Source organism: Erythrolamprus reginae, chromosome 1 (genome assembly GCF_031021105.1).
Source record: "Erythrolamprus reginae isolate rEryReg1 chromosome 1, rEryReg1.hap1, whole genome shotgun sequence".
NCBI classification, from domain to species: Eukaryota; Metazoa; Chordata; class Lepidosauria; order Squamata; family Dipsadidae; genus Erythrolamprus; species Erythrolamprus reginae.
The window spans coordinates 412094751-412106122 of NC_091950.1; the positions used below are offsets into that span (position 1 = coordinate 412094751).

The window sequence follows — 11372 nt, forward strand, 5'->3', positions numbered from 1 at the left end:
ATGACCTACAAAGCCTTATATGGCATCGGACCAGAATACTTGCCAGGAGGGAAGTTCAAAAGTAGTGTTGGAAATTGTGACGTCACAGAAAGATAGTCAAAACTTGGAACAGACTCCCAGCAGAGATAATGGGGTTAGTCTTCGGTGATTTGGGTTTAAATATGCTTGGGATTTTTTATTTTTTTTAAAGTCTGTCATCCAATCAAATATAACTCAATGAATAAAAATGAAATGAAGTAAAAATAGTAATGAAGTTAAAAACGAAAACAAAACATTTCATTAAAAAAGGAAGGAAGGAAGGAGGAAAGAAAAAACAAAAGAAGAAAGGAGGAAAGACAGAAGGAAGAAAGGAGGAAAAAGAAAAAAAGGAAAGAGGAAGAGACAAAGTGGGAGAGAGGAAGAAAGAAAAAGAAAAAAGGAAGAAAGGAAGAAAGAAAGGAAAGAAAGAAAAAGAAAGAAAGAAGAGAAAAGAAAAAAAGACAATGCACCGCTGGGTCTTTTCTGTCTCTGCGAACCGCCCTGATGGCTGCGCTCGGTACCCCAGCAGGTAGAGTGCAGTACTGCAGGCCACTAAAGCTGACTGCAATATCTGCAGGTCAGCAGTTCAAATCTCATCACCGGCTCAAGGTTGACTCAGCCTTCCATCCTTCCAAGGTGAGTATAATGAGGACCTGGATTGTGGGGACAATAGGCTGGCTCTGTTAAAAAATGCTATTGTAAGCCGCCCTGAGTCTAAGGAGAAGGGCGGCATTTAAAAACCCGAATAAATAAATAAAAATAAATAATTGGCACGTCTCCCTTCCCAAAAGAGAAAGGCCAAAGGTTTTATTTCTTCTTCTTCTTTTCAACTGGTTTATAATTGGAGCTGAACAGTACAAAAAGCAACATCCCAAAGGAAATGGCTAAGTAAGGAGCGTAGATAGCAGAGAGGGTCAAGCGCTCCTGCAGCGTCTGTGGACTCGGGAATTTAGCATTGGAGAAATCAGCAAAGAGGACGTGGGCCAGGCAAGCAACCACCGTTGTAGTTACGTGCGTCCCGTAGATAATCACAGGAGTCCGGATCCACTTGCAGTTCCCTGGATGGAAAACCAGGTTTTGAAAAAATTAATAATTGCAGCCTTTAAGTCAAAGCTCGTGTATATTTTCTAATTTGCATGCAGATGTAAATACGGCTAGTGCTCGACTTATAACCACGATTGGGCCGAGATGTTCCCTTGCTAATGTTCTGTCGGGCTCTCTGGTAGACTCCTCCCAAAAATTCACAGGTACAAATTTCAGACACACACAAATTCAAAACAATGTTCTTTATAAGGAAAATTCACTTAACTTAAGCCCTCTTTTGCTATAGCAAAGAGCCCTCGTCTTCAAACAAACTGGTAATTTGTACAAGTCCCTTATCAGTTCTGTGATACTTAGCTTGCAGCTGTGAGGCAATTCACAGTCCTTCTTTCACAAAGTGAAACACACTTTGCTCTGGTTTAGTTTCAAAGCAGGGAAAAATCAGCACACAAAAGATCAAAGTCACTAAAGCAGTCACGAAACACAAGGATCAGATAATCCTCCACAAAGGCCAAACCCACAGGCTGCTATTTATAGCAGCCTCACTAATTACCCCAGCCCCACCCAACCACAGGTGGCCTCATTAAATAATCTCTCAATTGTTGTTGCCTATGCATCGCTCTCCGCATGCGTGGCTGTATCATTAACTCTTGTTCTGAATCCAAGGAGGAGCTAGATAATTGATCTCCTTCTGAGCTGTCTGCCACACTCTCCTCCTCCCTGCCACTCATGTCTTCTTGGTCGGAGGAGCCTTCATCAGCAGATTCCACCGGGGGCAAAACAGGCCTGCAGCATGTGGATGTCTCCCCCACATCCACAGTCCTTGGGGCAGGAGCTGGGCCAGAGCTAACCACAACAGCTAAAAAGGTGATTGTTAACTGAGTCAGGTCAATTCAATGTAATCTGAACGCAATTCAAAGTGTTGGTTATGTCCTATAAAACCCTACATGGCATCGGACCAGATTACCTACAGGACCGTCTTCTGCCTGATGTATCCCAGTGGCCAGTTAGGTCCTATAGAGTCAGCCTTGTTCATGTCCTATCAGCTAGGCAATGCTGTCTGTTGGGGCCTAGAAGGAAGAGCCTTCTCTGTGGCGGCCCCGGCCATCTAGAATCAGCTCCCCCCGGAGATTTCTCAAGGCCTTGAAAACGCATTTCTGTCGACAGGCCAGGGATCACTGGGAATTTTTAAATACCTACCCCGGTCTATGAGTGAAGAATAATAAAATGAATGTGGATGCTTGTTTTTAAATATGTAGGGGGCTTTTAGAATATTATTTAAGCTAGATTTCTCTGTGTTTTTAGTAATGAGATTTTTAGTATATTTCAATATTAGATTTTTTTATGTTAGTATTTGTTTATTGTGAGATGCCCTGAGTCCCAGGAGAAAGGCGACATAGAAATCTGATTGATAAATAGATAGATGGATGGATGGATGGATGGATAGATAGACAGAAGATAGATAGATAGATAGATAGATAGATAGATAGATAGATGGATGGATGGATAGATAGACAGAAGATAGATAGATAGATAGATAGATAGATAGATAGATAGATGGATGGATGGATGATAGATAGATAGAAGATAGATGGATGGTAGATAGATAGATAGATAGATAGATAGATAGATAGATGATACATAGATAGATGATAGATAGATAGAGAGATAGATGGATGATAGATAGATAGATAGATAGATAGATAGATAGATAGATAGATGGATGATAGATAGATATATAGAAGATAGATGGATGATAGATAGATAGAAGATAGATAGATAGACAGATAAATAAATAAATAAAATTTTATGTTTTTTTGTCACAGTCATTAATCAAATTACCGCAGTTAATTAAATTTCATGGTTGTTAAGTGAATTCAAATTTCCCTATTGACTTTACTTGTTGGACACCAATGGGAAGGTGAAAATGGCAATCGCATGACTCCAGGATGCTGTAACAGTTGTAACTACTGTATTTTTTGGAGTTTAAGACACACCTTTTCCCTCTTAAATGAAGGTGGAAAAGTCACTGTGTCTTATACATTGAATACAGCCATTTTGGGCCTCCCGAAGCCCAAATGGGCCCATTTTGTGGAAAAATGGGATGGGCAAAGGGTTCGGGAGGCCTGCAGATAGCTCCTGAAGGCTGAGGGAAGGCAAAATACCTCCGTTTTTGCCAAAAATTGGGTGAAAAATGAGCCATTTTTTTGTGAAAAATGAGCCATTTTTTGTGAAAAATGAGCCATTTGTTTGCGAAAAATTGGGCATTTTTGCCTTCCCTCAGCCCCTAAGAGCTCTCTGCAGGCTTTCCAAACCCTTTACCCAACACATTTTTGCATAAAACAAGTGAAAAATGGGTCAATTTTTGCAAAAAATCAGTCTCGCAGGGGGTTTGGGAAGCTTGCAGACTGCTCCTGAGGTCGAGGAAGACAAAAACCTTTTTTTCTTACATACCTCTTTGAAATCTTGGCGCGTCTTATACACCAGTGCATCTTATAGTCTGAAAAATACAGTATAGGCCAGTTGCCAAGCACCTGAATTATGATTATGTGACCACAGGGAAGCTGCAGTGGTCATCGATGCAAAGACTGATCATGCCACTTTTTGAAACGCCATTGTAAGCTTCAACAGTCACTACACAAATGGTTCGAAGTCAAAGGCCACTGCAAATTGTGCCACAAAAGGGGCTTCTTTCACTATTTCAGAATAGAAAGATAAGCCTGTCTAGACTACCAACCAGTGATGGGCTCCTAGGGGTACGGTCAGGTACGCAGAACCAGTAGAAAAAAAATTGATTTTTTTTTCTTTTCCCCCCCTTCTGGGCTCTGGGTATGTTTTTTCTATTGCAGTAAATGAGGTTGAATGTGTATAATTTTAGAAGAGCTCTCTCTGTGTGTGTGTGTGTTTGTGTGTGTTTACAGACACTTTATATAGTAGATAATGTATATTTTTTTGTGCCTATGTGTAACACGTATGTACACAGATGGCATATATACACAGAATTAAACAGTATGTATGTATGTATGTATGTATGTATGTATGTATGTATGTATGTATGTATGTATTTATTTATTTATTTATTGGATTTGTATGCCGCCCCTCTCCGTAGACTCAAGACGGCTAATAACAGTAATAAAAAACAGCATGTAACAATCCAATACTAAAACAACTAAAAACCCCTTGTTTATAAAACCAAACATACATACAAACATACCATGCATAACTTGTAAAAGCCTAGGGGGAAATAATATCTCAGTTCTCCCATGCCTGACGACAGAGGTGGGTTTTAAGTAGCTTACGAAAGGCGAGGTGGGTGGGGGCAATTCTAATCTCCAGGGGGAGTTGGTTCCAGAGGGCCGGGGCCACCACAGAGAAGGCTCTTCCCCTGGACCCCGCCAAACGACATTGTTTAGTTGACGGGACCCGGATAAGGCCCACTCTGTGGGACCTAACTGGTCGTTGGGATTCGTGCAGCAGAAGGCGGTCCCTGAGATAATCTGGTCCAGTGCTAGTATGTTTGGGATGTTCAGTAATAGTAAGGGAAATTGTATCTCTTTGGGGAGAGGAGAGGCCAGGCATCCTAACCCAAACCCTTGACGTGAGTGATGTCAAATTGGCTACCTTTAAGCCAGTCACATGACCTATAAGCCACCCCCCATCACATTATCAACAAGCCACTCCCACCAGGTAACATAGCTGGCAAGCCACACCCACAAAATATCCCACAGCCACAGTGTGGTAGTAAAAATTTTGTGGCCCTTCACTGCTGCCAACAGTTTTCCCAGTTCAGCATGAGGGTTTCAGAGTCCGATGGGTCTGATGAATGCTTCTTGACCTTCAAACTCCCCTTAGGAAATACAGTGGTACCTCTACCTAAGAATGCCTCTACTTATGAACTTTTCTAGATAAGAACCAGTTGTTCAAGATTTTTTTGCCTCTTCTCAAGAACCATTTTCCACTTACAAACCCGAGCCTCCGAAACTGTAACCGGAAAAGGCAGGAAGAAGCCTCCGTGGGGTCTCTCCAGGAATCTCCTGGGAGGAAACAGGGCCGGAAAAGGCAGGGAGAAGCCTCTGTGGGGCCTCTCTAGGAATCTCCTGGGAGGAAACAGGGCTGGAAAAAGTGGAGAGAAGCCTTCAAGGGGCCTCTCCAGGAATCTCCTAGGAGGAAACAAGGACAGAAAAGGCAAGGAGGAGCCTCTGTGGGGCCTCTCCAGGAATTTCCTGGGAGGAAACAAGGACAGAAAAGGCAGGGAGAAGCCTTCATGGGGCCTCTCCAGGAATTTCCTGGGAGGAAACAAGGACAGAAAAGGCAGGGAGAAGCCTCCGTGGGGCCTCTCCAGGAATCTCCTGGGGGGAAACAAGGACAGAAAAGGTGGGGAGAAGCCTCTGTGGAGCCTATACCAATCTCCTGGGAGGAAACAGGGCCTCCACTCTTCCTGTGGTTTCCCCAATTGCACACATTATTTGCTTTTACATTGATTCCTATGGAAAAAATTGCTTCTTCTTACAGACTTTTCTACTTAAGAACCTGGTCACGGAATGAATTAAGTTCTGGAATTAAGTAGAGGTACCACTGTACTTGCCTTCTTCTCTCCAAGGACAATTGATCATGGTTCTGTTCCGTGCCCACCCAATGCCATGCTCCCCTGATTCTCACAAACGGGCACGCTTACCTTTCCAGAATGCATAGGCAGCAACAGGAAAGAAAAGCAATTGTAGAAAAGCTTCGAAGTAAAGGAAAGACCGGAACCAAGGTTCTGGATTTGACATCAATGGATCCTTGAATGTAGTTGTGTACCACGTCAACACATCGGACAGCTTTAGGAACAGAGAAGATGGTCAGTAAGTAAGTATGAGGATTGCCCAGAAAGTAATGCACCACATTTTCCCCCCAGCCTACAGTAATGGTACGAAGGCGAAACTTTAGATATACATGAATTGAATTGTCAGGAGTGCATGTGTAAATTTTACATTTCTTCAGCCAGATAGCGTAGTTGCAGCAGTGTTTTGAAATGGTGTTGGTAAGTGATGTACGTTACAAGCGGCGTGTCGTCATTGAATTTCTCACTGTGGAGAAAGAAACTGTTGGGAATATTCACAAACGTTTGTGTACAGTTTAGGGAGAATCTGCAGTTGACAGAAGTACAGTGAGTCACTGGGCACACAGGGTGAGGCCATTAGAACAAGGAGTGGTACCGACAGGGCATACACGCCTGTTGTGGTTGGCTCTGGCCCAGCTCCTGTCCCAAGGAATGTGGAGGTGGATGCAGGGGAAACTTCAACATGTCATAGGCCTGTGTTATTGCCGACAGAGTCAGTTCAGAGTTTAGTTTCCTCGGACGAAGAAGAAGGTGGGAGTGACTCGGCAGAGGGGGGCTTGGCACACAGCCCAGGCAGTCAATCTCCATTATCTTCCATTGATTCGGACGAAGATGTCTTGGACCCATGCAAGCGCAGAATTATTATTATTTTATTATTATTATTATTTATTAGATTTGTATGCCGCCCCTCTCCGAAGACTTATGCATAGAAGAGACCAAGTAAGGACATATTACAGGAGATAAGAGCAGCCACCTGTGTTTGGGTGGGGCTCCAGTAATTAGGGCTGCTGCTATAAATAGCAGCGTGTGGGTTTGGCCGTTGTGGAAGAATATCTGATCGCAGTTCTTCAGGAATCGTGTGTTGCTGTTTTCTGGACTTCGTTGATTTTTCACACCTTTGAAACCAAAGCAGAGCAACGTGTGTGTGTGTGTGTGTGTGTGTGTGTGTGTGTCTCACTTCGTTGGAAGAAGAAGGGGTGTGAAGTTTCTTCACAGCTGCTAGCTAAGTACTTAATGACTGCTTAAGGGAAATTGTATACACTACCCGGTTGTTTAATGAGTGCTCTTTGCAATACAAAAAGAGTGCTTAGTTTATTTTGAATTTTGGGATAAAGAACATTGTTTTGAATGTTCAAACGTGTGTGTGTGTCTGAAATTTGTACCCTTGAATTTTCGGGAGGATCCTACCAGAGAGCCCGGCAGAACACACACCCTTGTGTCTCGCTGGAGGAAGCCCACAGAACAGGACGGAGATTACGTGGAAAAATAGGGAGTGTAGAAGAAACATCCTTCTTTCTTGTGTGTAAATTTCATTGTGTTCAATAAATAATTGTTGAAGAAAAAAATGTGGTGAATTACTTTCTGGGTGACCCTCGTAGTAGTGGTAGCAGAAGTAGCAGTAGTAGTAGGGCGTTCTTAGGTAGAGGTACCACTATATGTTGGGAGAACAAGTCACATGTCATTGCTTCCTGTTGCACAGCCTCCTTCTTGGACCACATCTCTCCCCTTCCCAATTTCCTTTAACTTTATCTTCAAAATGTAGAGGCTGTGACTACACTTTAATGGACCTGTTGCTCTACTGATGTTTTAAAAATACAGTGATACCTCGTCTTACAAACCCCTCGTCATATAAACTTTTTGAGATACAAATCCGGGGTTTAAGATTTTTTTGCCTCTTCTTTCAAACTATTTTCACCTTACAAACCCAAGCCGCCGCCACAGGGATGCCCCAACTCCGTGTTTTTAAGATGCTGCAGGGGAATCCCAGCAGCGCAAAAATGGGCGCTTCACCAGCAACGGAAGTCCGGAGGTGGGGTTTCCCAGTGAGGGGAGCCTCAGGGAAATCCCAGCAGCGCAAAAACGGGCACTTTGGCTGGCAAAAGGGGTGAGTTTTGGGCTTGCACGCATTAATCGCTTTTCCATTGATTCCTATGGGAAACATTGTTTCGTCTTACAAACTTTTCACCCTACAAACCTTGTCCCGGAACCAATTAAGTTCGTAAGACGAGGTATCACTTTATCTATCTCTCTGTCTTCATTCCATCTATCTGTCCATTCATCCATCCATCCATCTTTGCTAGCTAATGTAAGGATCAAATCCAGCTTCTTTCAATTTGGATTCAAGAAGATGCAAAGTTACTTTAATAATAATAACAACAGAGTTGGAAGGGCTCTTGGAGGTCTTCTAGTCCAATCCCCTGCTTAGGCAGGAAACCCTACTCTACTTCAGACAGAATATCTCCGAGACCATCTTCTGCCACACGAATCCCAGCGACCGATTAGGTCCCACAGAGTGGGCCTTCTCCAGGTCCCATCAACTAAACAATGTCATTTGGCGGCCCCCAGGGGAAGAGCCTTCTCTGTGGCGGCCCCGACTCTCTGGAACCAACTCCCCCCAGAGATTAGAACTGCCCCCACCCTCCTTGCCTTTCACAAACTCCTCAAAACCCACCTTTGTCGTTAGGCATGGGGGAATTGAAATATCTCCCCCGGGCCTATACAATTTATGTATGGTGTTTGTAGGTATGTCTGCTTAATAATGGGGTTTTTAAAATATTTTAAATTTTAAATTATTAGATTTGTTATGAACTGTTTTATTGTGTTGTGAGCCGCCCCGAGTCTACCGAGAGGGGCGGCATACAAATCTAATAAATGAATGAATGAATGAATGAATGAATGAATGAATGAATGAATAAATGAATAAATAAATAAATAAATAAATAAATAAATAAAATAGATGGTTATCCAACATCATCTTAAAAACTTCCAGTGTTGGAGCATTCACAAGTTCTGGAGGCAAGCTGTTCCGCAGATTAATTGTTCTAACTGTCAGGAAATTTCTCCTTAGTTCTAAGTTTCTAAAAGCAGAGTTCAGGGACGAGAGGCTTTAGCAGATAAGGTTCCAAGAATGGATGAAATGTAGATTTTTATCTTTGTAGATACCGGAATTTATGATCTTTACTTAGGGTCAAATTTATATCCTGCCCTCCAATCAAAGTGACTCTGGGCAGTATACAATAAAACCAAGAATTTAAACATTTTGCAAACCTCTTCAAACAATAAACACAGATAAAACATAGGGAAGAGGTTTACATACATTTTGATTCAGGGCTTTTTGGGAGGTCACACAAACCTATTGCAAAATTGCTGGAATGAAGTCCATCTTTTTGCCCAACAGGCTTGGTTGCAAATTCTGACCTTTCGCACAACACGTTTCCTAATCCCAGAGTGTCGAAAGCGCTCTCTCAGAATAGCCCCCATCTTCCCCAAAGACTCTTGGTAATCCAGTACAAGCCACACTGACCCCTCGCATCCTGGACATAAACTGTTTCAACTCCTACCCTCAAAATGTTGCTACAGAGCACTGCACACCAAGACAACTAGACACAAGAACAGTTTTCCCCCGAACACCATCATTCTACTAAACAAATAATTTCCTCACCACTGTCAAACTATTCATTAAATCTGCACTTCTATTACTACTATGTTTTTCCCCATCATTCCTATCACCCATTTCCTCCCACTTATTACTGTATGCCTGTAACTTGTTGCTTGTATCCTTTAGATTTTTATTAATAGTTTCCTCATTGCTGATTTGACCCCTGTGACAATCATTAAGTGTTGTACCTTATGATTCTTGACAAATGTATCTTTTCTTTTAAATACACTGAGAGCATCTGCACCAAAGACAAATGCCTTGTGTGTCCAATCACACTTGGTCAATAAAGAATTCTATGTCTGTCTGTCTGTCTATCTATCTAGTCTGTCTTTCCGTCTATCTACCTACCTACCTACCTACCTATCTAATCTATCTATCTCTATCTTCCCTATCTATCTATCTATCTATCTATCTATCTATCTATCTATCTACCTACCTACCTCTATCTAATCTATCTAATCTATCTATCTATCTATCTATCTATCTATCTCTATCTATCTATCTATCTATCTATCTATCTATCTATCTATCTATCTATCTATCTATCTATCTATCTATCTATCTATCTATCTATCTATCTATCTCAGACGCGCTCATCCAGAGCCAGAGCATCCATACAGTTTGCCCCCTTCCCACCCCAAAGGATCCCGGTTCTTCAGCCTCTTCGGGCAGGAATAGCGGAACAAGATTCCCCCACCAGATCCGGGAAACCCGATCCCAGCTCTCTTAAGCGAAGCGGATCCCCGGCGCTTTGGGTAGCAGCAGCGCCCCAGAGCTCGGCGGCTCCTCTTTACTTACGGCGGGCGGGTAAACTCCGGGCAGCAAGGGCTGCAGATCGAAGAAGAGAGTGATCGGGATGTGCGTGAGGAAGTAGAGGACGAAGATCCACTCGAGGACGCGCGCCGCAGCCATCGCCCCGTCGGTATCGGCCGAGCTGGCAAGCGCCGGGAACGAACGATGGCTCCGCTCTGCCCCCATTGGCTCTCCCGGGCAGGAGGCGTGGCTTCCCGCCCCGATGTCGACGCCCAACTTGGCCAGGTTGTCCTTTCGGCGGCGGGGCAAGATCTCTCCGCGGCCTCCTTTCGGGCGCCTGGCGGACCCATCGGGACCATCTCCCGCCTTCCTTCGGGTTGGGCTTTTGGAGATCGGCCCAGATTGGATGGGGCGGCTGCCCGGGATGGGGCGGGGGAGAAGCCTCGTAAGTCTCTCTTGATGTCCGTCCCTCGTGTTCGAAGAGGACCTGGACATCTAATGGGTGGTGGGGCTGTACCCGATGGGTCTGCAGGTGGCTGGTGAGGCCTGTACGGGCACGAAAGATCGAGTAGTCGCTCTTAAATTAACCAGAGTTGCCAAGAAGCAGCTAGGAAAATAGCAGAGCTTTTAGAATAGAGTGGAGCAGAATAGAAGAATAGAATAGAATAATAGAAGAGTAGAGTTGAAAAATAGAGTAGAATAGAAGAATAGAAGAATAGAGTAGAATAGTAGAGTAGAATAGAAGAATATAGTGTAGAGTAGAACAATAGAAGTGTACAGTAGAATAATAGAAAGGAATAGAGTAGAATAGAAAAATAGAGTAGTGTAGAGTAGAATAGAACAATAGAAGAGTACAGTAGAATAGTAGAAAGGAATAGAGTAGAATAGAAGAATAGAGTAGTGTAGAATAATAGAAAAAGAGTAGAATAGAATAGAATAATAGAGTAGAATAGAATAAGAGAGTAGAGTAGAAAAGAAGAATAGAGTAGAGTAGAATAGAATAATAGAGGAGTACAGTAGAATAGGAAGAGTAGAGTAGAAGAATAGAGTAGTGTAGAGTAGAATAGAATACAATAATAGAAGAGTAGAATAGAATAGAATAATAGAAGAGTAGAGTAGAATAATAGAAAGGAAGAGTAGAGTAGAATAGAATAATAGAATAGAAGAGTAGAATAATAGAATAGAGTAGAATAGAATAGAATAATAGAAAAGAATAATAGAATAGAGAATAGTAGAATAGAATAACTAGAGGAATAGAGTAGAATAGAATTCTTCATTGTGGCCAAGTGTGATTGGACC

At 42.8% G+C, this 11372-nt stretch overlaps 1 protein-coding gene across 1 annotated transcript; it reads right to left on the minus strand.

Moving 5' to 3' along the window:
* Nucleotides 1-805: 805 nt before the first annotated feature.
* Nucleotides 806-10313, minus strand: TMEM97 (transmembrane protein 97). The gene is made up of 3 exons (XM_070735251.1): nt 10119-10313; nt 5735-5879; nt 806-1076 (listed from the first exon to the last, which is right to left on the minus strand). Exons 1-3 carry the CDS (start codon nt 10296-10298, stop codon nt 826-828), a joined length of 576 nt encoding a protein of 191 aa, XP_070591352.1. The 5' UTR covers nt 10299-10313; the 3' UTR covers nt 806-825.
* Between the last annotated feature and the right edge of the window lie 1059 nt (nt 10314-11372).

Excerpts from the sequence above, each read along its gene's own strand:
- TMEM97 (XM_070735251.1), bottom strand. The coding sequence starts at position 10,298 with ATGGGGGCAGAGCGGAGCCATCGTTCGTTCCCGGCGCTTGCCAGCTCG. Across the intron at positions 5,880-10,118 it reads CCGGAGTTTACCCGCCCGCC|CTGTCCGATGTGTTGACGTG; the intron begins GTAAGTAAAGAG and ends CTGTTCCTAAAG. Across the intron at positions 1,077-5,734 it reads TGCCTATGCATTCTGGAAAG|GGAACTGCAAGTGGATCCGG; the intron begins GTAAGCGTGCCC and ends TTTTCCATCCAG.